Below are 27,324 nucleotides of genomic sequence, written 5' to 3' on the forward strand. Positions count from 1 at the left end.
TCCCAGAACTCAAATCATCAGTTCAGGTAATTTAGATCAAGCCTCAGGAACCGTGAGATCATGACCTGAGCAGAAATCAAGAGTTAGAGGCTTAACTGACTGAGCCACCCTGGTGCCCTTAACTGTGGGATTTTTTTAAATGTTTCATTATAAACAGAAACCGAACCTAAATACTGAAAATAGATTATGTGAATTTTCTTAGAGTACTGACCTTTTTAGAAGTAGTGAAATAGTCATTCAATTCTCTGTATTTTGGAAAGTAAAGAGAAAATAGATGCACAACAATCCACTTACACCAGAATTTCTTTTGTATTTTGTTTATGTTGATTTGGCCAAACTCTCTTTTCTTTACATTTAATTCTGCTACCAGTGTTAACTCATTAAGTATTTTAGAGTAAGGAAGGTGTCACACAGGGACAGCACTCTCCATGAAACTTCCATATTTCTGATTTAGTGAACTACCTTGTAGTAATTCTTTTCCATTTTTCTCAGACTGACATAAATTTTGTTTATTCACTCTTCAATTTGGGAAAAAAAATCTTTCTAGAAATCTTTTGGAAATTCAAGGCTTCAACATATGCTACCCATTTTCTGTCTTGAAGATGTAAGAATATAGCGGCTCAGGAGGGAAACGTCACTGCATTGCTTATTTACATGCCAAAAGCTACTTAAATTACATCATTACTTTATCTTCGTGGCATGGCAAATAAAGCTCATTAAAACTATTAATGGCTGATTTTCTTGGGCCATAGGAATTGCTTGGTGTTATCTAACATACCAGTGCTCTATAAATAGTCTTTAAATTTATATTTCTACTGTTACTATTAAACTGTAGATTGACAGACGGAAAATTAGTTTTTCCAATACAGCACTACGACGCTATTAAAATTCCTATGACTAACACCATGTTAGAAACTCCTCATAGATTGTGAACTCTTTGCTATTCAATTTGATTGTTCAAATTCACAGATTCCGTAAGCCAAACTAAAGTAAATCTTGGTTCCAGTTATGCATAAAAAGACTCTTAGCATGCCAAATCAGCTAACCAGTTAACTCTAGCAGCCAGGAAAGCAGCCTGCTGTCTAGAAGTTTGCTGACTCGGTCTACAGCAACAGCAAAGCCCCGCTCTGCCAGTAAGCTCGGGAGCTCCCAGACCTCACACAGCTGTTTGCTACCACCTCTCCACCTGTCTCACACCCATCCTTCTGCCCCGCCCCTTACCTTGACCCCGCCTCTGCGCTCTGCGAGACTTCCACGCCCCCCCTTGCGTTCAGCCAATAGATGGTGACATTGGTGGGAGTGGGCCTTCCCTCCCAGCCAATGCAGGAGATCCTTGCTGTTCTGGTCCCGCCCCTGCCAAGAGCTCCTGCCGGAAGATGGCGGCGGCCGCGGAGTTGAAGCTGCTGGAGAAGTCCCTGGGACTGAGTAAAGGGAACAAATACAGCGCTCAGGGCGAGCGCCAGGTGAGAAACGGGGGCGGCGCGGAGGGGGAGAGGTGGACAGGAGCGGGGCTTGCTGAGGTAGGACGGGGTGGCCGGCAGAGGCTGACAGAATGAGGAGGCGGCTTTCCTTCTCCCCACGTGTCTGCGCCGCAGGACCGGCTGGCGTCTCTCGGTCTCCCCCTGCGGCCCTGGCTCCTAGAGGGTGCAGGGGAACCTCCCCAGTTCGGGTTCAGCCTGAACGTTTTCTCCTGGGGAATTGTCGTCATCCCGTTCTGGGAAAGCGAGAAAGGCCCTCAAAGAGTCCAGTCTGGAGGCCCCGCGTTTGCATTCAGTGACAGCATTAACTAGAACACTACCTTTCATTCAGTGTCATTCAGCCACTCCAGAGAGCTAACAGGATGCCAGGTAGCGCTGTGCTAGAGCTGGGGAATGCAGCAGTGGTTGAGACGGACTCACTCCTTCCTCCTCCGGAAGCTTGGTTTTTTTCTATGTGGACAAACTTTGCTGCTGTTTTAATTACAAGTGAAAAGTGCTACATTGAAGCGCAGATGTCTGAGAGAATACATAATTGGTTTTGCTCCAATCTGGGAGATTCAAGGAAGATTTTTCTGAGTTTTTCAAGTTCAGTGTGCAGCGTGCAGAAAATGAAGGGGAAAGGTACTGGGTATGAAATTGACTGGGAAGGTATAAGGACTCCCGATTTCTCAGGGCGTTGACAGGGCGTTGAAGAACGTTTGTGTTTCATAAACATCGTTGTTTGACGTGGATGGAATGTGTTAAAAAAGAGGAATGATTGTAAGCAGACAACTTTGGATAAATACGTTTTTCGTCCCTTTGAGATTTTTTCCATGTGACGCTTTTCTTTTTCTGTTCCTCAGTTTGGTCCATGGTAAAAAGCAGTCCTTGTGTAGTTTTTATACATAAGTTAACCTGAAGCCTAGAAAAGTCATGGGACTTGCCTAAGATCAGCCCATTGATTGGTGGCAAAGTAGACATTGGAGACAAAAGGCCTGCTGTTGCGTTTTCCCCTGGCCTCTTGCTGATCCCTTCCCTTTGCCCACTATTCCCTAGTTCGGTTTCTGTTTTTTAGAGAACATTGCCAAGACATGAGTCTTGGAGGCTTATCTAGTATGAGAAACAGTCTTTGGCAATTTAGAGCAGAATGGAATATATACTAAGTGGAGGAAAACATTGTTGAGGAATGTGAAAGGAGAAAGTTAACTTTAACTGTGAGATTGGGTTTGTAAACTTCACAGAAAAGCTGCTATGGAAAGTGTGTAAGACCAAAATTATGAAAGATTGGGAAATTTGGAGCAAGAAGTAGACCAATATGAAAAGTGCTGCAATGCAAAGTAAGCCCAAAATTATAGTTTGAGGGCAATTGTGAGGGCTTTGGAGTTCAGAGTATGGTTTCTTACTTTATTTTACTTTAAACTTTTTTTTTTTTTTTTTTTTTTGTCTTAGCAGAGGGTAGCTATTGAAAGTTTCTATTTGTGTGTTTGGGGAAAGGGTTGGGATTATATGAAAAGATTCAGTCATTTTGGGGGAAGACAGCTGACAGCAGTAAGCCAGCAATGATATGAAAAGTTGGAGTTCAGGAGCGATCAGTCGAGAAAGAATTCTTGACATGTCTTTGGTGCGAAAAGGGTGGTTTTATTAAAGCACAGGGACAGGACCCTTGGGCAGAAAACTGCACTGGGGTTGTGAGGAGTGTCTAATTATATACTTTCAATTTGGGAGGGGGTTAGGGATAGCGTAAGTCTCTAAGGGGTTTGGAATCAAGGTTTCCAGGACCTGGAGGGGCTAGCTGTTGTTAGGAAAAGGTCATTTACTACTGTCTAGTAAAACCTTCTGAGACCCTTCAGATGTATATCAGTGGGCCACATGCTTGGAAGATGATTGGTAACATATATCTTTGAGGAGGGGTAGAGATAAAGAAAGTTTCCAAAGGAATTTTTTTGTGAGACTTACAGGTTCCTGGAGATTAGGCTAATGTTAAGCTTAGGTTGCCTTTTCCCCTTAGCACAGTATTAACATCAAGGCAGTTGAGTTTCTAGAGGAAGGTCACTCTGCCTTTCTCAAGGACTTGTCAATGGATTGTAAGTTGTAAGAAAGTTTAATTTTTTTCTTCTGCCTTCATTCTCCACATCAAGCAATAAGGCATTCTCTGTAACATTACCAATTATACATTAGTCACCTGTCTGTGTACCACCTCCCCATCCATAGTTTCAGTGTCTGCAGTTTCAGTTCCCTATGGTTAGTCATGTCCGGAAATGGACACTATGTCAGAAGGTCAGGAGTAGCCTAGCACTATGTCACAATGCTGATGCTGTGTCCACCTCACTTCATCTAATTATATAGGCATTTCATCATCTCGCATCATCGCAAGAAGGGTGAGTATAGTAGAATAGGATATTTAGAAAGAGAGAGAGAGAGACCACATTCACATAACTTTTGTTATATTGTTATAATTGTTCTAGTTTATTATCGGTTATTGCTGTTAATTTCTTCCTGTGCCTAATTTATAACTTCAACTTTGTCATAGGTATTTATGTATAGGAAAAAACATAGTATGCATAGATTTGGTACTAGACAAACCTATGGTTTCAGGCATCCACTGGGGGTCTTGGAACATCTTCCCCACAGATAAGGGGGGACTAGTATAATTAAAAATTGACGGGGCACCTGGGTGTCTGAGTCAGTTAAGCTTCCCACTTCAGCTCAGGTCATGATATCATGGTCCGTGGGTTCTGAGCCCCACATTAGGCTCTGTGCTGACAGCTCAGAGCCTGGAGTCTGCTTCAGATTCTGTGTCTCCCTCTCTTTCTACCCCTCCCCCCTTGCACTCTTGTCTCTGTCTCTCTCTCTCTCTCAAAAATAAATAAACATAAAAAAATTTGTTTTTGTTTTTTTTAATTGACAACAATCCAGGGGCACCTGGGTGGCTCAGTTGGTTAAGTGTCTGACTTAGGCTCAGGTCATGATCTCGTGGTTCATGGGTTCAATCCCCACATCAGGCTCTGTGCTGACAGCTCAGAGCCTGGAGCCTGTTTCAGATTCTGTGTCTCCCTCTTTCTCTGCTCCTCCCACACTTGAGCGTTTTCTCTCTCTCTCTCTCTCTCTCTCTCTCTCTCTTTCAAAAATAATAAAACATTAAAAAAAAATGTTTAATTGAAAATCCAGGGGCACCTGGCTGGCTCAGTCAGTAAAGGATATGACTCTTAATCTCTTAGGGTTATGAGTTCAAGCCCCACATTGGGTGTAGAGATTATTTAAAGAAATTTAAAAAAAAATTGAAAACAATCCAAAGATCCAGCTTTGGGAGAATGGTTCATTAAATTATGGTACATCAGCACATTGGAATATTACTTATATAGCCACTGATGGTGATTACTTAGAAAACCATGGCGTTCTAAGAATAATATGAAAATAGCATGTGCCCCATGATTGCAGCTATACAAGATTTATGTACTTTAGGCTGTATAAAGGAAAGAGAATGGACTTTACAAGTCAGTCTTACTTTATCCAAACCCTGACATTATCCACCTTGCCATTACAAAGCAGGTGACCCTGATTCTTTGTAAGATGATGATGAAATTACTTTCCAACTTAGAAGATGTAGTGATTAAATGAGAAGGTAACTGGGAATTTTTTGAGTTAGCATGGTGGGATTGTGGATAATGTATTTTTACAAATAATCCTCTTTAGAATTAAATGTCATTTCCCCACACACAGTCATTGTTTGCAGGTTCTTTTTCAGGTTTTGTAATGTTTTTTAAATATAACATACATTCAGAAAAGTGAATAAATCTTGATGAGTTGCCACAAAGTGAACACAGGTAGGTAACAACACAGTCAAGGAATAGAACGTTACCAGCAACCCCAGAGGTGCTGACAGCAAAAAGCCTGGTGCAGGACTCGAACTCACAAACCGTGAGATCATAACCTGAGCCACAGTCAGATGTTTAACTGACTGAGCCACTCAAGTGCCCCTCCATGCATTTTTTTTAAAGGATATTATCAGTGATCTTAGAGGTAGAGGCTTCATTTGAGTATGAAGGCAAAAGTGAAATTTCAAGGAGCTAAGTAGTGAATGGGAAGTAGGTAAGGAAGTGGAAAACCAGAAAGTACCTTTTGTTACTTTAATTTTTAGGAGGTAACCTTTGAATTTGTATCTGAAAATGTTAATCTCTCCGTATACTTCACAGGGTCCTGTTGACCTAAATGTGAGCATGAAAGTGTCCCACAAAGTGTAAATCACTTTACAAGTACAGATACTATTTAGTGACTGGAAAAAGCAGCCATCTTCCCAAGGAGATATTCTTGTTTGGTTTGTTTGGGTCATTTAGACTGTATACTTTTTTTAATGTTTATTTACTTTGAGAGAGAGAGAGAGAGAGAGAGAGAGAGCGAGCGAGCATGTGTGTGTGTGAGCTCAAGACAGGCAGAGAGAGAATCCCAAGCAGGCTCTGCACTGTCAGCAAGGAGCCTGACACAGGGCTGTATCTCAGGAATCCTGAGATGACCTGACCTGAAATCAAGGGTTGGTCACTTAACTGAATGAGGCACCCAGGTGCCCTTGTATACTTGTTTTTGGGTAATTGGTCAGTCTCCCCATCAGGTGATACTTTTTCTTCCTTCCTTCCTTCCTTCCTTCCTTCCTTCCTTCCTTCCTTCCTTCCTTCCTTCCTTTCTTTCTTGTTTATTTATTTTTGAGAGAGAAGGAGAGGAACAGGGGGAGAGACAATCCCAAGCAGGCTCAAGAGTTAGATGTTCAACTGACTGAGCCACCCAAGCACCGCACCTCCCCATTTTCTTTTAAATTTCTCATAGGTCTTTGCTTGGTTGTACATCAAAAACATTTAAATTAATTAGCAATTTCTTATAAGCTGACCTTTTGTATTACTGTTCTAATAAGGGAAACAAAAACAGTATTATTTTTCAGATGATTACCTGAAGCCCAGACTATTATCATTGGCCCCAATTATATTTTAGAGTGTTTTTAAAAATATGAGATATTGGCCAACAGTGACCTTACTCTAAATAATTCCAGAATTGATGGATATGCAATTCATAGCAACCAAGTCACCATCACAGTCCATACCTAGTTAATGAGATCACTAATTATATTAAGATCACATGTCACTAAAAGCAGCCTAGATCTCATTTGGTGGTTGTAACTACATCAGCATTAAGTCAGTGTTACTATAATTGTATCTTTTTGTTATTACAGAAGTCAGGTTTATTTAAGTATGTTCATCTTGCTAAAATAGGGTATTGGTAAACTTGATTGAAATTAATGCAGTATTATTAGGCTTTCCATTTTTTCCTCTTGTATAAGCACAGTTATAAATTATGTAGAAACATACTGATTTTTGCAATGTTACTACAAGTTTTACTCCAAACATCTGTTACCAAATTGTAAATGATAGAACAACTATTTTGCTGATTTTCATTTGTATATAATTTAGTACCTTAGAGTAGAATCCTAGATTGTCTTGAAAAAACAGTGAGGGATTTGATACGTAGAACTTAAAAACATGATGGTACTTGTTTTTTAAATTTATCTGAAGAATTTTTTCTTTTTAAGATTCCAGTTCTTCAAACAAACAACGGTCCAAGTCTAACAGGACTGACTACTATAGCAGCCCATCTTGTCAAGCAGGCCAACAAAGAATATTTGCTTGGGAGCACCGCAGAAGAAAAAGCAGTAGTTCAGCAGTGGTTGGAGTACAGGGTAACTCGAGTGGATGGGCACTCCAGTAAAGATGATGTCCGCACTCTGTTGAAGGTATTGTGATTCACTGTAAAGGCTAAAATAAATGCGTGAACTGTTAATAGCAGGAAGCTCTCTCTCCCCTGAGATTCAGTAGCTGAAGCTATGGGCCTTCTTGTTTCCTTTTGCCTCAGGGTAGGTTTGTACCTGTTATTACCTGTGCTGGTAAGAGTCCACCAGCCCTCTGCCTTCAGATCTCAGCTCAGATACCCCTTCCTCAGAAATGTTCTCAGCCACCTCTCTCTCTCTAACAAATGTAGGTCCTTATTCTATGTCCTTTTTCTCATAACGTTCATCATAGTCAACAATTACTTGCATGATTTTTATTTAATGTGATGCCTTAATACTTATTTTCTCCATTCAGCAGTAAAGTACTTTGTCAAGGGCAAGAAGGGAATCAGAATCTTTGGGAGTTACTAAAAAACACTGTTAGATTGATCTGAGAAAGCCCACATTTTTTCCCTTGAGACGTATTGCTTTAAGGTTTGTATTTTCTTTCCAAAGAACCTAGATCAGAATAAAAGAATCTATTGATATAAGGTATAAACTGAAGATGGCTCCAGAATCACCAATAATAAAAAACATTGTGGGGCACCTGGGTGGCTCAGTCAATTAAGCATCCAACTTCAGCTCAGGTCATGATCTCATGGTTTGTGGGTTTGAGCCCCACATTAGATTTGCTACTGACAGCCCAGAGCCTGGAGCCTGCTTCAGATTCTGTGTCTCCCTTTCTCTCTACCCCTCCCCCCCCAAAAAAAATAAACATTAAAAAAATTTTTTTAATTCCAAATGATATTTTTTATTAATTACATAAAAATAAAGCAGATTAAAAATTTTTTATAGAAGTTTAGAATTTGAAGGAACCTTAGAAATCATCCAGACAACCACATACCACTGCAGGAATCCCTTCTGTTTTCTAATTTTATTCCCATTATATAAATTGGTAGTGTAAGTTGTGTAAGAAGGTCTCATAGTACGAAAAGCTTTTCATTTATCACTCGGGGGAATGGTTTAAACTATATTCTTGATAGATATCATCAAGAGAACTGGTAGATTTCAGGCCTTGTTTCTTTATAGGTGCTATCCTGATCAACTATTCATGCTTAATATCCACACTGACCCTTCCTGCTGGCCTCTGCCGTGGTCAGCAGCATTTCCAAAGGGAAGCAAGCATGTCTGTTCTCTCAGTGAATGTGAGATTTCAGGCAAATGTAACTATCTCTTGTAATTTCCCGGAAGAAAGGATAGTAATAGTACTTAATTCTGAAAGATATGAACAGGATTTCACTGAATTGGGTTTATAAGTCCAAAGTTGTATTCAGAGATTTGGTATTAGGCACATGGAAGTAATTCCACCAAAATGGTGTATCTGGGATATATAAATAGTATTTGAAACTCCAATCCAGAGAATCTGACCAGAGATACTACCATTTTTGAAATGTATAAGGGGATAGGTGACTTGGTTGTCCTTGCCCTGCCACAGTTTCCTAATCTGTACCTACAATGATGTGTCAGATGCAGCTCTAAGGGCTTGTGATCCAGTGACCCATTAAGGGTAGGCTGTAAGAACACAGCCCCTGTCCTTACAGAACGCAGACTGGCTAGGGAGACTAATGTATGTATAATGGACTGCAGTGTGATTTTTGGCCATATGAGCATAGATGAGAAAGTGTTGTCTTCTGTTTTGCTTTGCTTTTTGCTATTTCGTGATAGTGTTTTTATCTTAAAGACAGTAAATACTTATTAGAGAAATTTAGGAAATACAAATAAGGGAAAAAAATTTTAAGCATTTATAGTCCCACCAAGAGAGAACTGCTACTAACACTTTAGTTGTCAGATATTATTGAACTCCTTTTGTGCTCTTTCCATGCTTTTCCTTTCTGTATATACATGTGTGCATTTTATTTTAAAAGTGGGTAGCTATTGGACACTGTAACTTGTTTTTTTGTTGTTCATTGACAGTGAGTTCTGAATATCTTTCATGTCCCTAAATATTCATTTATACTACCTTTTTGATAACCTGTTAGTATTGCATCATATAGTTGTACCTGAATTTAAATGATTTTTAAAAATTTGCTTGTATGTATTCTTTGCCCAGTTTTATAATGGGCTATTTATCTTTGTATTACTTATTTTTAAAACTTTTGCTAATAGAATATTATGAAAGGATTTACTTCTTACTCTCCAGAGTTCCATTTCAGGCTAAAACCATGATTGTAAGTTTAAATGGTTCACAAATAAGGTAATACAGAATTTCAAAATGGCAGGCATTGCAAAACATTAACATTTGTTGAATCTAGAAAGAGGATATATAGCTGTTTATTATACCACTTTTTCAATATTATTAGGACGTTTAAAACTAATTAGGAAAACAGAAAACTCAGAACTCTGTAGGGGGAAAATATCTGATAAAGTTTGGCAATGGCATGGGAAAGACTTTAAAACAAAGGAAATGAACAGCAAACATGGGTTCTGTGAATATCTGAATATGTGAAATTCTATAATGTGGTAGGGACAATTTGATTTATATCACTAATCAAAAATATTATTTAATTGTAGTTTTTTAGTCTAAAGGTGAAAACCTTGAGAGTCTTTATAGCTAAAACATCCTCATGAATTCTATTTTAAGGATATATACCCAAAATAATTCACAATGGGTCTTAAAGAGATATTTGTACACTCATGTCCATAGCAATATTATTGACAATAGCTGAGAGATGGAAACAATCCAAGGGTCCTTTGATGGATGAATCGATGAACAAAATTTGGTATATGTAAACAATGGAATATTATCAAGCCCCAAAAGGAAGAAAATTCTGACTCACGTAAGAGGTTATTATACTAAGTATAAGCTAGTCACAAAAAGACAAACTCTCTATGAGTTCACTTATATGCTGTATTGAAAGTAATCAGTGCATAGAAACAGAAAGATGGTGGTTGCCAGGGTCTGGGGTGGGGGAGATGGGGAGTTGTTTAATAGGACAGAGTTTTATTTTATTTATTTATTTGTTTGTTTAATGAAATTTATTGTCAAATTGGTTTCCATACCACACCCAGTGCTCATCCCAACAGGTGCCCTTCTCAATGCCCAAAACCCACTTTCCCCTCCTTCCCACCCCCCATCAACCCTCAGTTTATTCTCAGTTTTTAACAGTCTCTTATGGTTTGGCTTCTTCCCTCTCTAACTTTTTTTTTTTTTTCCCTTCCTTTCCCCCATGGTCTTCTGTTAAGTTTCTCAGGATCCACGTAAGAGTGAAAACATAATGGTATCTGTCTTTCTCTGTGTAACTTATTTCATTTAGCATAACACTCTCCAGTTCCATCCACATTGCTACAAAAGGCCGTATTTCATTCCTTCTCATTGCCAAGTAGTATTCCATTGTGTATAGAAACTACAGTTTCTTTATCCATTCATCAGTTGATGGACATTTAGGCTCTTTCCACAATTTGGCTATTGTTGAGAGTGCTGCTATATAAACATTGGGGTACAAGTGTCCCTATGCATCAGCACTCCTGTATCCCTTGGGTAAATTCCTAGCAGTACTATTGCTGGGTCATAGGGTAGATCTATCTATTTGTAATTTTTTGAGGAACCTCCACACTGTTTTCCAGAGCGGCTGTACCAGTTTGCATTCCCACCAACAGTGCAAGAGGGTTCCTGTTTCTCCACATCCTCGCCAGCATCTATAGTCTCCTGATTTGTTCATTTTAGCCACTCTGACTGGCATGAGGTGATATCTGAGTGTGGTTTTGATTTGTATTTCCCTGATGAGAAGTGACGTTGAGCATCTTTTCATGTGCCTGTTGGCCATCTGGATGTCTCCTTTAGAAAAGTGTCTATTCATGTTTTCTGCCCATTTCTTCACTGGGTTATTTGTTTTTTGGGTGTGGAGTTTGGTGAGTTCTTTATAGATTTAGGATACTAACCCTTTGTCTGATGTGTCATTTGCAAATATCTTTCCCCATTCCGTCTGTTGCCTTTAGTTGATTGTTTCCTTTGCAGTGCAGAAGCGTTTTATCTTCATGAGGTCCCAATAGTTCATTTTTGCTTTTAATTCCCTTGCCTTTGGAGATGTGTCAAGTAAGATACTGCTGCGGCTGAGGTCAGAAAGGTTTTTCTCCTGCTTTCTCCTCTAGGGTTCTGATGGTTTCCTGTCTCACTTTTAGGTCCTTTATCCATTTTGAGTTTATTTTTGTGAATGGTGTAAGAAAGTGGTCTAATTTCATTCTTCTGCATGTTGCTGTCCAGTTCTCCGAGCACCATTTGTTAAAGAGACTGTCTTTTTTCCATTGGATATTCTTTCCTGCTTTGTCAAAGATTAGTTGGCCATACTTTTGTGGGTCCAATTCTGGAGTTTCTATTCTATTCCGTTGGTCTATGCGTCTGTTTTTGTATCAATACCATGCTATCTTGATGATTACAGCTTTGTAGTAGAGGCTAAAGTCTGGGATTGTGATGCCTCCTGCTTTGATCTTCTTCTTCAATAATACTTTGGCTATTTGGGGTCTTTTTGGTTCCATACAAATTTTAGGATTGCTTGTTCTAGCTTCAAGAAGAATGCTGGTGCAATTTTGATTGGGATTGCATTGAATGTGTAGATAGCTTTGGGTAGTATTGACATTTTGACAATATTTATTCTTCCAATCCATGAGCACGGAACGTTTTTCCATTTCTTTGTATCTTCTTCCATTTCCTTCATAAGCTTTCTATAGTTTTCAGCATACAGATCTTTTACATCTTTGGTTAGATTTGTTCCTAGGTGTTTTATGCTTCTTGGTGCAGTTGTGAATGGGATCAGTTTCTTTATTTGTCTTTCTGTTGCTTCATTATTAGTGTATAAGAATGCAACTGATTTCTGTACATTGATTTTGTATCCTGCGACTTTGCTGAATTCATGTATCAGTTCTAGCAGACTTTTGGTGGAGTCTATCAGGTTTTTCATGTATAATATCATGTCTGCAAAAAGTGAAAGCTTGACTTCATCTTTGCCAATTTTGATGCCTTTGATTTCTTTTTGTTGTCTGATTGCTGATGCTAGAACTTCCAACACCATGTTGAACAGCAGTGGTGAGAGTGGACATCCCTGTTCTTGATCTCAGGGGGAAAGCTCAGTTTTTCCCCACTGAGGATGATATTAGCTGTGGGCTTTTCATAAATGGCTTTTATGATCTTTAAGTATGTTCCTTCTATCCTTACTTTCTCGAGTTTATTAAGAAAGGATGCTGAATTTTGTCAAATGCTTTTTCTGCATCGATTGACAGGATCATATGGTTCTTTTCTTTTATTAATGTGATGTATCACATTGATTGATTTGCGAATGTTGAACCAGCCCCACAGCCCAGGAATGAATCCCACTTGATCATGGTGAATAACTCTTTTTATATGCTGTTGAATTCGATTTGCTAGTATCTTGTTGAGAATATTTATATCCATATTCATCAGGGATATTGGCCTGTAGTTCTCCTTTTTTGCTGGGTCTCTGTCTGGTTTGGGAATCAAAGTAATGCTGGCTTCATAGAATGAGTCTGGAAGTTTTCCTTCCGTTTCTATTTTTTGAAACATCTTGAGAAGGATAGGTATTATCTCTGCTTTAAATGTGTAGTAGAATTCCCCAGGGAAGCCATCTGGCCTTGGACTCCTATTTGTTGGGAGATTTTTGATAACTGATTCAATTTCTTTGCTGGTTATGGGTCTGTTCAAGTTTTCTATTTCTTCCTGTTTTGAGTTTTGGAAGTGTGTGGGTGTTTAGGAATTTTTCCATTTCTTCCAGGTTGTCCAGTTTGTTGGCATATAATTTTTCATAGTATTCCCTGATAATTGCTTGTATTTCTGAGGGATTGGTTGTAGTAATTCCATTTTCATTCATGATTTTATCTATTTGGGTCATCTCCCTTTTCTTTTTGAGAAGCCTGGCTAGAGGTTTATCAATTTTGTTTATTTTTTCAAAAAACCAACTCTTGGTTTCATTGATCTGCTCTACAGTTTTTTTTAGATTCTATATTGTTTATTTCTGCTCTGATCTTTATTTCTCTTCTTCTGCTGGGTTTGGGGTGTCTTTGCTGTTCTGCTTCTATTTCCTTTAGGTGTGCTGTTAGATTTTCTTTTGGGGATTTTTCTTGTTTCTTGAGCTAGGCCTGGATTGCAATGTATTTTCCTCTCAGGACTGCCTTTGCTGCGTCCCAAAGCGTTTGGATTGTTGTATTTTCATTTTCATTTGTTTCCATATATTTTTTACTTTCTTCTCTAATTGCCTGGTTGACCCATTCATTCTTTAGTAGGGTGTTCTTTAACCTCCATGCTTTTGGAGGTTTTCCAGACTTTTTCCTGTGGTTGATTTCAAGTTTCATAGCATTGTGGTCTGAAAGTGTGCATGCTATGATCTCAATTCTTTTACACTTCCTAAGGACTATTTTGTGACCCAGTATGTTGTGATATATCTTGGAGAATGTTCCATGTGCACTTGAGAAGAAAGTATATTCTGTTGCCTTGGGATGCAGAGTTCTAAATATATGTCAATATAGGACGGAGTTTTAGTTCCGCAAGATGAAAAAATTCCAAAGATTGGTTACACAACAGTATGAATATTCCTGATATTTACACTTAAAAGTGGGTAAGATGGTAACATGATTCTACTGCAATTAAAACTTTTTAAATATGCATATATAAAAAATACAGCAAGCCAGTAAATTATATAGTACTCTTAAGAGAAATTATTGAAGAGTTTTTTTTTATATTTTGATGGAAAAAGTAAATCTAACATCATAATTTACAAAATGATCTCCCCAACCCTGGGGGGAAAAATGCGTGCCTTTGAAATGGACATAGATGGTATTTTGAATAACATTTTTAATGTTTTTTTATTTCTTTAAAATAAGACTAATAACGTTTACCCTATTTTTCAAAATGAGGTGATTGGTTTATGATCGGTTCTTTTGAATGAATCTGAGTCTATTAATGTCAGAAATTAAAAAATTAAAAGTCAGTGTTTTGTTTTCTAATAGTCTTCTAAATGTTCCAAATCTAATGATATGGTAGTTGACTTGATTATTATCGCTTTTTAGATTAATATCTTATTTGTTTTTTCTAGGATCTTAATTCGTATCTTGAAGATAAAGTCTACCTTACAGGATATAACTTTACCTTAGCAGATATCCTGTTGTACTATGGACTCCATCGCTTTATAGTGAGTATTTGAATAGTTGTTAGCTTTTTTCTCTGTAATGTTCAGAATGATTTCTTTATTTGTCTTGAATTTAAATCAAATTTGCATTTCACCTTTTCAAATAAAAATGAATTTTTTTATACAAAGTACCTTATGCACATATTCCTTCCACATAATCCACCAAATGCAGTAGCTTCCTGTTCCTTGACCTGTTTGCTTCCTGTTCTTGTCTCTGCTCCTGTTCGCAGCTACTTCTCTTGCCATTCCGTAAACTTGACTGTCATCATGGCCTGGACTAGCCCCCCATCATCACCCTCCCCCTCTCTAATTCCTTTTTTTTTTTTTAATGTTTATTTATTTCTGAGAGAGAGAGCACAAGCCGGGGAGGGGCAGAGAGAGAGGGAAACACAGAATCTGAAGTAGGCTTCAGGCTCTGAGCTGTCAGCACAGAGCCCGATGCGGGGCTCGAACCCTTGAACTGTGGGATCATGATGTAAGCCAAAGTTGTATGCTTAACCAGCTGAGCCACCCAGGTGCCCCTCCTTCTAATTCTTAATTCCAGTACCACATCTTCTGTACAACCTCTACTTCTTAGCTCTTAATCTCTTACTCATCCCGTCATTATCTGAAGCAACTGGATCCCTTCCCTTTTTCCAAACCTACGTACTTTTTCTTCATCCAACCTGGATCTCCTTTTGTGTAACTTCAAATACTCTTACTAGTATCTTCAGCTTCTTTGCTCCACTGTACATTCACCACCCTTTCCCTGTAAATACCCACCTCTTGGTCAGTTCTAATAAATGCTTCCATGTTATGTCCTTGTCCAGGCTGAGGTCTGTGGGAGAAATCACAAAGCTGTAGATTGGTGCCACTATGAATTTATACTGTTCAGTTTCAGCCAGGCTCTCATCTGCATCAGCTCTTCATTCCTCCTAGGCATACTTCCAGACCCTTAGCACTTTCCTTAACCCCTCCTTTTCCCTCCTCCTTTATCTTCATTATCTCGGAGCCTTCCTCCCTCTTTCAGCTATAAGGTGGAGGCTATTGATTTGAATGCCCTCATCTTTCCCCATCTTCCAGCCCCCCTGCCCTGCCCCCATGCATGCATCCCTCTTGTCTCCCTTTTCTGCTCTCTTACTTGAACTCCCCCTCCTGCCCCATTTCTGGATCTTGTCAAATGTTACATCCTTTCTTCCTCATATATGCCATTTTTCCCATTATCTGGTCAATCTCTTTAAATTGTTTCCCATCCTAAATTTATTTACAATTATATGGAACTCACTGTGTTCTCTATTCTTCATAAGTGTTAACTCATTTAATCCTTATAACAGCCCTATCAGGTAGGTACTATTATTATTATCCCCATTTCACAGATGAAGTAAGAGAGGCATAGAGAGGTCACATGTCTTCTTTGAGATCACACTGTTAGTGGCAAAACCATGTCTGGAAACCAGGGAGTTTGGCTCCAGAATTTGGCTTCCTTACGTCTATCTCCCCCTGAAACTTCCTCCCAACACCGATCTTCTTCCTTGTGGAAAAAAATAACCCATTTTCTGTATTCCGTGCCTCGTGCATCCAATTAATCAGGTTCTTTTGTTTCCACCTCCGGGATGCCTCTCACATACATCTTGCTGCGATCCTGGGTGATATTGCCCTAGTTCCAGAATTCATTATCTTCTGTCAGTGCTGTTGAAATGGCCTCCTGCCACCAGTCTCCTCTCATACAGTCCATCTTCATTGCCACCCGAGCGATTTTTCTCATGAATGTGTCTTTCTTTCTCAAAATAATGAAGTAGCTCCTCACTGCCCGGACGGGAGCCCCTTCTTCATGTTGACCCTCCGGCCTCATTGCCATCATTCTCCCCACATGCCTCTGTCTCGGCCGTAACATACTCCCTGGTCTCTTGCCCTGCGCCCCCTCTGCTCAGGGCCCTCACTCTGCTCTTCTCATTCGCTGCCTGGGCCCAGCCCTTATCTTCCTCCCAGATTCGCTCACATTTCACCAAGGGTCACTCAGCTACAGCACTGATTTCCTGGTGAGGCCCCCTCGGGCTCCTGAAGCCTACTGAAGTGCTCTTTCCTCGGTTTCTCTTTGTGCCTCCCAGCCTCCCTCAGCTCTGGCTTGTTTCACTTTATACTGTAATTCTTCTTGGAAAATTTCTCTTTCAAATCGTAAACTGCTTGAGTCAGAGACTACGGCAATTCGTAACTATAACACCGCTGTCAGACATAATGCCTCCCAAGTGCATACCATCTACACTCCCCTCCACGAACACTGACTAATGTAATTAACATATTTCTCTGTATTTTTCAGTTTTATGTATATTTTCTCCTTGTACCTCAGATAAAGGAGACGGAACTAGTGGTACTACCCTCTTATTATACAGAAGGAAACTAGTGCTTTGTGCAAAGACCGCCTGGGTTTTGGAAGGGCCAAGACAAAGTCTGTCTTCTGCTGCAAGTGTCACAATGTGTGGGGATGCCCTTCGTATGCTGTCAAATACCATAATGTACGATAGTTTTTCTTCACGCCTTGCTCAAGCTCTAATTCCTCAGTTGGATTTACTTGGCTTATTAAGCATTGTTCCTCTAAGATCCCTGAGGGATTGTGCTCAGTTCTGTAACATTGTCAGGGTAACCACCTAGGTACGGTCCTTCACTCAGCCTAATAGTCTGTTCTCACGACGATACTTAAACTGAGTTTATTATATGTGCCCATTTTACTATCCTTGAGAGACATAAAAGAAGTATAAAGCTTGTTTTCAAGCAACTGTTGATCTCTTCAAAGAAATAAGACCATTTTACAGGAAGAGAATTATTGAATAAAGCAAAGGGCTAATTTCTGGTCAGAATATTATGTGAACAATTAAAGAGGCAGATGGAGTAAAGTAAAATGTAGAATCATCAAATTGTCAGAACAATATCTGCAAGATTTGGGTGGCTTTAGCTATCTAAGGGAATTTTCATTGTTTCAGAAAGCTAGTGATAAGTTTGAATATAAATAATTGCATTTAAGTAGGATGATCATAGGATTTCTCATCCAAAACAACACTTTGACAGTGAAAGGAGGGTTATTAATAATTATTAGTCATTACTGATACAACAAGAATAAAGTGGGACAGATGTTTCCTTATGCTTAGAAGAGGTAAGACTCCATTTCAGGCAAAATAAGGGGACTGAAGAAGGTCATGTCATATCATGTACACTTCGCAGCTCTTAGCAAACGCATCGTACTAGATGCTTATTGAGATCAGCAGTACTTAGCAATCTCTTCTCTTTGTGTTTCCTGTTTTAGGTTGTAAATCTTGAGAGTGCGATGTTTAGTTTTAAGCTTCAGTATGATTAAATCTAAAATTATCTTATTTGAATGCGAAGCCAGTGGAAGTAGAGCTGAAATTCTTTGATCACCCCAGCCTCCTTTTAGTCCGTTCCAGATTCAAAATATTTTAGTAGCTTTTTGAATGTAGAAGGGTGACATGGCACGGTTTACCTCATTTCCAAATGCAAAAGCCCACAAGCTAAAGATTGCTCTTATGGTATCTGTGTATCTTTATCCTGGTGGGAAACCTCCATCTTTCAACTAGGAGGCATCTGTGGCTTGACTCGAGGGAGAGTTCATAGCCAAGAGCATGGCTACTTTCCAGAGAGGCACAAGAACAACATCCGTCTAACAACCACAACACTCTTGTTGACATTTTTAAAACATTTGAGTGTGACATTATTTCATTTTAAAGCTTAACACTAGGAGAAATGTAATCTAATCTTACATGTGGCGCTATCCACAGGTAGGGAAGGCCTGTCGGGCCTTCCCTAGGCCTGCCTCCTTGTAGTGTCAAGCTCTCACTGACAAAGAGCCATTTCTCCCATCTAATTAAAAAAAAAAAAAAAAAAAAAAAAAAGACAGTAATGAAGTGTAACTCTTACAACCTGAGTATGTATTTACATTTTTCTCTCTTCTGGCTTATGCAGGTCACGTGGTAGGGAAAGGAAATACTCTGAGAAGGAGGGAGCTTGTATGGAATTTCTTTGCCAGCAGAGTGACCAAGGTCATAATTCTATAATGCAAAATTTTCATAGCATGAGCTGCGAAGTTACTTAGGTGCTCCCAAGGGTGTTTGGTTTTCAAGCAGTTTAGAAGTATTTTGTCCAATGCAGCATGTTAAAATTAGGGTTACGTTAAGAATATTTAATGATCCATGCCTATTTATATTTTCCTGTTTCGGAATGTATACCTTCTTTACATGTAGTGACCTAGGATACTATGATGAAGGATATTATACTTCTCTTTTTCAAAACAAAAGTGAATAGAATAATATGTACATCATGTGGCAAGGCATGCGTTTGGCTTCATGAAATGAGTACATAACCAAAGCGTGTCTCCGACCCCGGTCCAAGTGTAGGCAGAGTACGTCAGAGAACATCTTCTCAAGGAACCCCTCACAGACTAAAACCTCTACTGTGATGGACTTGCACTGTGGTGTTAAATGACATCCCTGTTGAGTTAGGTGTAAATCTATCCATATGAGAAAAGGTGATTACTGGGCATTAAGTTCAGACAGAATCGATGTGCAGTTCAGTTTGGCTACCTGCTCGTATTCATCAGACAGTTTTTGTGCTTCATTTGCTTTGGCGGTATATATTTATCTTTGCCCTCATGCGTTCCTTTGTTTTCACGTTATTAAATACTTCGTATGTAATCAACGCAGTGCACTAAACAGCAGTCAGGGAACCTTCAAGTCCTCAAATAATCCCACAGTATTTCGTTTCAGTGTAAGCCCAACTTTAGTTGTGGCTAAGTTACTCTAATTATAAGATCTGGTCTATCGTAATTCCCTTTGAGGAATATTACGTTGTTCTCCCTTTGTTAAACTGCCAGTTAGTGTGGCTGTTTATTGTCATACCAGTGACTCATTGCTTTCCTAAAGTGATTTCACTAGTAGATAGCAGTCCCTGTGAGCAGACTGTTGCTCAAGATTATGAAAATCTTTGTAGGGTTATCTGTTGCCTGACTATCAGATTGTTATCAATTAAATTACATTTGTTCTGAAGTCTGCAACACGAATGGAGGTATGTCGTTCTTTTAGGAAAGAAAGGAAAAGTAAAAGAAATTGGTGCTGTCCAGGAACACTAACCATAAAGATTGTCCCAGGGGTTGCATGGTGCCAGTCGGAAACATAGCAAACCAGCCTTACAGCCTGATCTGGAATGGGTCACTTAAAGTGTTTCTCATGTGTCTTCATGGGAAATTAGTGTCTAAGAATATTATCTGTTTGGCTTTGAAGTTCAGGCTAGGTATAGAGAGCCAATATAAATAAAAAGGAATGATTAGGTAGAAAGAGTCAAGCATCATCACTGTAGACACAGTGGCATGTGGGCCAGTGAGAAGCAGGAAATGGTGACTGGAAAGTTGCATTGTGTTTCCTGTTGCAAGAAAGGAAAAGAAGCTGACTAGAAAGGGATGCTGTAAAACCAGTGTTGTAAGTGAAGTGGCCCAGGGGGTCCCATCTAAAAAGTTCTAAAAACCTGTAAGGTTACTTGGGGGGTGGGGTGGGATCTGTTTTTTGTTTGTTTATGGTGAGTTCAGAAATAGAACGTCTACCAAAAATGTAGAAGAGAGCTAACAAATCGATCAGTCATAATTTTCTCAGCCTCAGGGGACAAACTCTACAGTTTAAAAGGAGGGTAAGTGGTAGCCTGAGCCTTTTGGAAAAGCTCTTGTGTATTTCTGTCACTTGAGGTTTTTTGTTTTTTGAGAGAACGAGAAAACGTGCACTTGCGGGCAAGGGGCAGAGGGAGAGAATCTTAAGCAGGCTCCATGCCCAACGTGGAGCTGGATGCGGGGCTCGATCCCACAACCCTGGGATCATGATCTGAGCCGGAATCAAGAGTCAGATGCGTAACCGATTGAGCCACCAAGGTACCCCACTGGCACAATTTTCTGAGGGAAAATGAACAGATTCACATTCTCTGAAATAGATCCATCTTGTTGGAATAGATTGGAAATGTTAGAAGAAGGTTTAGAAGCTCTTGGAATAGAAATTATTTCATACCGTCTGCTGATAATCTCTATACTGGAGACTCTAAATGTGAAAGTTTTAAGTTGGAGAATATTGGTTTTGCTGTGTGTTATATTTTATTGTTATTACCTTAAATAATAGTCTGAGGAGCAGCATTAGCCAGTCCTCCATGATAGCAAATGCTGTTCTGAAATGTAAATAGTAAACAGACATTGCCCTTTTGACTTATGTTTGGAATCTGATTGAATAACTTGAACGTAGATCATAGATCAAACAAGCACTTTATTGTTTGGAAATGCTTTCTTCTCAGTGTGTTTTAATTCATCCTTAAAAATAACATCTCACACAGTGGCTGAGTGGAGACTTTTAAATGTAAGTTTTGAAAAGAGTAAATTGTAAGGAAGCGGTCAGATTTGAATCATATATTGCAGCAGCTAACACAAAATCAAGTTGGAGTGGAACTTGTTCTGTTTGCTTTAACTATTGGTAAAGAGGTTTGCTGAAGTCGATTTTGAGTTTACATACGTATGTATGTGTGAATGAATGAATGAATGAATGAAGAAAATTCACCCCCCATCTCCTGTTAGACTTGCAATTATGTTTAGTAGTGGTTGAGCTTTTTCAAAACCTTATATTTGGGGGGCACTTGGGTGGCTCAGTCGGTTGAGCCTTGGACTCTTGACTTTGGCTCAGGTCATCATGATCTCAAGCCCCACTTCAGGCTCTGCACTGATACCACAGAGCCTGCTTGGGTTTCTCTCTCTTCCTCTCTCTCTGCCCCTCCCTTGCTCACGTGCTCTCTTTCTCAAAATAAATAAGTAGACATTTAAAAACTATATAAAAATAAAGTCTATGTAAAAAATTTTTCTTTTAAATCTTACATTTTCTTTTGAAGTCACTGGTGAAGTTCACATATGGAAAGCATTTAGAAAGAACAAAACATTAGCTCTTTTACAAAATGTTTTTTACCTTTTGAAACATAAACTGATAATTCAGTTTATTCAGCAATGTTTATTTCCCTCCTGTTTATAGACCAGACAGTTAGGAATAAGATAATTCTTCACATGTGAAGCCATGAATTCTCTTGTAATAAAAAGTACCTTATATATATAGATGTGTATATATATATATATGCACACACATATATATACATGTATATGTTTATATATACATGCCATAGACTAATGATATTGTAAGTGAAACAGTTATAGTAACAGATTTCTGATAACTAGATTCAACCTTACACTGCCTTAAACAAGATGAATATGTTTTCATCATTTGTGTAGCAACTTATATGTACGGACTTAAACCTGAAACTTAAATTTTTTATGTAGCAGAGGCAGAAGATTCTCACTGCTGATAATCTAAGTAAACTGAGCCAACAGAGATGGACTTTTGAAACTACCCAAGACAATGTTAAAAGATCAGATATTGATACAGTAGTATCCTCATGTCGACGGTAAAAAGGAAGGCAGGATGATTTGTATTGGTTTTGCTTTTTTAATTGCCTTCTAATAAATATAAAGTGGAAATAATGAGTTCAGTTAAACATCTGAGAGAATATTATGTGACTGCCTTTTAATTTTATCAACATTATTTTATATTCTGCAATAAATTTTGCATACTAGAGTGATTTGTCCTCAGTTTTGTTGACCCAGGCAGAATATTTGCCTGTAGACACAAGTATATGCGAACTTCTAAACAGCCCCAGGACAGCTCTCTCACTAAAAGTGCCTTCCAGTAAGCAGACCTCTAATGGATTTGAACCACAGGAGGCTTTTTCCCTTGTGTAAAATGTTCTAGTCAGTTTTACAGACACTTGTAATATCTGAATAAATGTGGATTCAACAACAGCAAAAGGAGCCACACTATCGTAAACATGGGCCATGGCTGTTAGTTACTGGCCCACTGGCTGTCTCTTTACCTGACAACTCTCCTTGATTCTAGTTTAAGATTTGGCTTAGAGAAAAGTCGTTGAGTCACCTACTTTGGAATTTGAGCCCAGTGAAATGATAGGACCGACTGTTTTTATTACGTCTTTTTCTAAGGAGATCTTGGGCATTCTTGTAGCTTGACAGGAAATTGTGTGACCTGCTGCACTCAATGGAGATAGAGTTCAGCTTTGTGACAAACTTAATTGAGAAGGTCTGTTCATCTGAGGCACATGCCACTGGAAATAGCCCTTCCTTGTATTAAGCAATAATCACTTGAAATTAAGTGGGTCATTGTCTTCCTGAGTACAGTTCTTCCCCAGAGTTAATGAAAAGGAAGTGATAGTCTCTCTCCATCTGTCTCTCTCCCCCTCTGTGTGTGTGTGTGTGTGTGTGTGTGTGTGTGTGTGTATGGCATATATATGTATGTATATATATATACACACACCAGCCATCTATTAATGTGCATGTATATACACACATGTATTAGAGTTTACATAGTATTCTCTTGTTAAGCATGTTAGATCCTAATAAACCTTTCTTTTAGATTTGCTAAAAAAAAAAATATTGTGGAAAGAACCAAGGTCTTACCTTTTGGGAGCTATTCTCTAACTTTCTCCTATCTTCCTTTCCAGTAAAGTAAAAAACAAACTCTTTCGGCCTCCAGATGCTGGGTTAATGTCAACTTTTCATTTGTTGAAAATTTGAGACTTCCTTAGAAAGCATATCTGGTGTTGAACTGAACATAAAAGCATTAAACAAATGGCTCTTCTAAGTGGCTGAAATTATTTAATCCTATCCAAATATATTGGCTTTTGAGAACTGGGGTTGTTTTTTTTTTTCCCCCCAGTTTTTATCTTTTAGTCAAATGATATTGATAATTGTTCTTATGTAATGTCTGTGTTATGTGTTTTTAATCTCTATTTAGGTTGACCTGACAGTTCAAGAAAAGGAAAAATATCTTAATGTGTCTCGCTGGTTTTGTCACATTCAGCATTACCCAGGGATCAGGCAACATCTGTCCACTGTTGTCTTCATCAAGAACAGACTATATACTAATTCCCACTAGAAGCTATCCATGACATACAGAAGCGTGGTCACAAACATTTTAAATGGAAAGTATATTCCGGACCAGAGGACTAACGTAAATTGATACGCAGTCATTCTTTGTTTGCTGAGGTTGATAGAATAAACTTATATCCGAATGTTTTCTGTCTTCTTTAGTTGAAATTTTGCAGCTTTTATATGTAAAAATTCAACTGTCAAAACTTTGAGTTGAGATCAAGTTATAAATTACTTTGTTTTTATAGATGAAACTTATTTTAGTATATAAACTTGCAAATCAGTGGCTTAATCTTAAGAGAAAAAGTAGTCCTTTCAGTGGCTGACATATTTGACTATTTATTGACCTCTCCCTCATATTTTAAAATTCATTTTCTGCTTATGGATATTTACAGTAATTTGTTTACTAAAAACTATAATAAATTGTGCCAAGGATACAGAAAGGGAAGACAGATGGATTTGTTTTCAAATATTTATGCGAGCCAGTAAATGCGGTTGAAAAAATCTTTTTTGTTTGTTTCTTTCTTTCCTGTAGCCAGTATTCATTGAGGTGAAACTACCTACTGAACTGCCCTGGAGGGAGCTGGAATAAGATACATTCATTGGAGTTAATGGTTCTTTTGTTGTTGTTGGGCTTATTGGAATAGGCAGTGGCTGAAGACAAGAAGGGAAATTCTTGCTATCCCACCAATTTTAGGCCTGACAACTACTAGGTTTTTCTGAACTAAGAGCCAACTCAGGCTGCTGTTGAAGTGCTGTAAAGAACAAAGAGGCACATTATTAACAGATCTATACATTTTATAACTTACTTGCTGGGTAGATAATCAATTACTGAGATCTAAAGAACTTATATTTCTAAATAATAAGAATAATAGAGCCTTTGAGCACTTACTGTTTAATACTGTTATTTTGGTGCTGATGCTGAGTCTAAGCGGTATACAGTTCAAAGGTCAAGTGAAAAAAGATTTGGGAAATATATAGCCCTTTGGTTGAGTTCTTTTATCACTTACTAGCTTTATGACCCAAAGCAAATCAGTTAACCATATTTCCTTATCTATAAAAATAAAGATCACTCTCGCTTACAAGGATTAAATGAGGTAATATATGTGGAAAAGCCTAACATAGAAACCATGTCTATCAGTAAAATGTTCTCTTTTTGTTTGTAAGACACCCCCCCCCCCACGCCTCCATTTTTGTCCTTTATGTTACTAAGTCAGATTTAAGAGGCCAACTGTGGTGAGTGCTTTGTAAAATAGGACAATTTTTATAGGATTAAATCTCAAAGTGTATTGCCCTTAGGAACATTTTTAATTTTATAATACAGCCTTTAAATTAGAAACTATAAACTCGTATTTGCACACTGAGACTAGAGGGCTCAAGTCAATCTTGGGAGTGCGTATGTGTGCCATAGAGGCAGACCCAGTCTGTGACATTTCGTTCAAACCACCACCCCAGCTGGGTCTGCCACAAGTATTCCGTGTCATGTTTTACTGCTGCAAATTCCTCCTTCCCCCCCCCAACACTTCTCTCTTCTGCCCCCCGAACTGCTGGAGGAAGTAAGCAGGACAGACAGGATAGCTGAGCGATGGCTACCCAGCTTTCCCATTCCAGGCATTTCCCTCGTTCCCTTCAGGGTTAGGTCGGTTGTAAGGAAGCGGCAGGAGGACCCCTGTCTACCTCTTTGCTGAATGCCCCCTCCTCCCACATCTACCTCGTGAGTCCTTGGTACCCTTACGTCTGCTAGTCAGTTCTTTATGTAAGTGCATGGCATTGCTTCCACAGGTGTTATCTGGTGCTGCTAGGTACCAGGACTTCCCGTCACTAACTTGGATCTTAGAGGATGAGAGGATGGCAGAAATGTAAAAGACCTGGCTCCAGTAAGCAAAGGTCAGATGATGTTCTCAGCATCTAAAATAGAAACAATTCATTTCCGTGTAGAAATATTGCAGTGCCTCCTAGGTCATTTCTGTCAGGTACTTCTCTGCCAGAAATGCCCGTCCCATCTCACCTGATACTCTCTTCAGTATTCAACTATGTCTCGTCCTCCTGAAAGTCAGGTCTATCCTGACTGACCCACCTCCCCCTCCCCCTGCTTCTGGCAGTTGACATTCTGGTACCATTAGGATTCTGTCTCTCTTCTGCCAGACTGTTAATTCCTTGAGAGCAGAGACTTCCCTTACACATCCATCCCTCAAAATAATGACTGGCACGCAACAACAGACGCTAAGCGTATGTTTGTTGAGAGACTATAGTATTATTTTAAGTACATTTTGTACTGACCAAGAAAAGTCTAAGGGTGAGTTGCAGTTAGGTACAGCTGTAAGTAGCAGAAAAACCAAGTAACATCATGAAAGTGGTTTGTTTCCTCTCATGTGAAAGAATGCACACAGTCCACAGTTGGTATCGGGCAGGCAGCTGCCATCTTTCTGCTTCTCGGTACTCAACAGGTAGTTTCCTTTCTCTCAATTTACAGTCCAAGATGGCTACCAGAGCCCCAGACATCAGGGTCCATGATCAAGAACCAGAGAAGGGGGAAGAAAGGAAGGGCAAAAAGACTGTCTTCTCCCAACTGAATTAACTGAAGGACCTTTCCTGGAAGCTTTATTCAGCACTATCTGTTTACATGTCTGGCCATCTGAGCTGGGAAGAGGGCTGGAAACCTAGTTCTCTGTCCCACACATTGTCATCCAGAATAAAATTGGTGCTCTGACAAGAAGGGGTGAAAAAGGATACTGGGCAGACAGCTAGTATCTGTCACAGGAAGTAGTGTTTAAATGGGGAAATACCTTCTGAGTGCCAAAGTGTAAAAGAAATTTTATTAGTAAATTGTTGACATTCCATGGATCATCAATTTGCAATTAGAATACAGTAAGTACTTTTCACTGACCACAATTTCCATGGTTCAGAAGCTATTTCAGAATTCTACAATACTCAAGAGTTACCAGGAGGGTCTATTAATGTACTTTTAATAATAATAGCTAACACTTTTTGAGCATTTAGTATGTAGCAGGCAGACTTCTAAGTGCTTTAAGTGAATTCACTCCTTTAATGATTATTCTCTTTTTTGCAATTAATGAAACTGAGGCACAGATTTGTTAAGGAACTTACCCAGGATCACACACTCAATATCAAGGAGCTGGGGTTCAGACAAAAGTTTGGCTCAAACTTAATCTGTAAACTACCCATGGACCAGTAAGTTTCTGCTTAAATCAACTTGAGAAATCAGTTTTTACCAACCTTAGGGGAAAAAGCTGCCCTCCTAAGCATTGGATAAAATAAATGAGTAACTTCAAGAATAAATGAGGTAGTTACACATTCTGAATATGCTTAAACTCATAGATATGTACACTTCAGGTGGGTAAAATGGGTAAACTTTGTAATATGTGAGTTATAGCTCAGTGAAGGTTTTTTTTTGTTTACTCTAAGGCTGGAATCATAGGGGGAGCCTGGGTGGTTCAGTTGGTTAAACATCTGACTCTTGATTTTTGGCTCAGGTCATGATCTCACAGTTCTTGAGTTCAAGCCCCACATCAGGCTCTGTGCTGACAGTGCAGAACCTGCTTGGTATTCCCTGTCTCCCTCTCTCTCTCAAAAATAAATACACAAACTTAAAAAAAAAAAAAAAAAGAATGGAATTACGTATCAGCCTCACCATATAAGACCTTGAATAGGTCACTGAACATGAAATTCCTCTTAGGAAATAGAGATGAAAATTTCTGATCTCATTGTTTAATTTGCAATGAGAATGTATAAAAAGTACATCGTATAGTGCCTAGCACACAGAAAGGGATCAGTACAATCTACTATGGAAAATTGTAAAATCATAACCTACAATTTTATAAAGTGAAATCCTTAATCTAATTCTTAAGTCTTTTCCCTTCTGCTGTCCCTGGGACACCTGTGCAACATGAGCCCATCTGAGAGAAGACAGTT

At 38.9% G+C, this 27,324-nt stretch overlaps 1 protein-coding gene across 1 annotated transcript; it reads left to right on the top strand.

Annotated features, from left to right (window-relative positions):
• The first annotated feature begins 1,357 nt into the window (after positions 1-1,357).
• EEF1E1 (eukaryotic translation elongation factor 1 epsilon 1) lies at positions 1,358-23,895 on the top strand. The gene is made up of 4 exons (XM_030314877.1): positions 1,358-1,463; positions 7,033-7,233; positions 14,307-14,402; positions 23,258-23,895. Exons 1-4 carry the CDS (start codon positions 1,377-1,379, stop codon positions 23,396-23,398), a joined length of 525 nt encoding a protein of 174 aa, XP_030170737.1. The 5' UTR covers positions 1,358-1,376; the 3' UTR covers positions 23,399-23,895.
• Positions 23,896-27,324: the final 3,429 nt, after the last annotated feature.

The sequence above is a fragment of the Lynx canadensis genome, chromosome B2 (genome assembly GCF_007474595.2).
Source record: "Lynx canadensis isolate LIC74 chromosome B2, mLynCan4.pri.v2, whole genome shotgun sequence".
NCBI lineage: Eukaryota > Metazoa > Chordata > Mammalia > Carnivora > Felidae > Lynx > Lynx canadensis.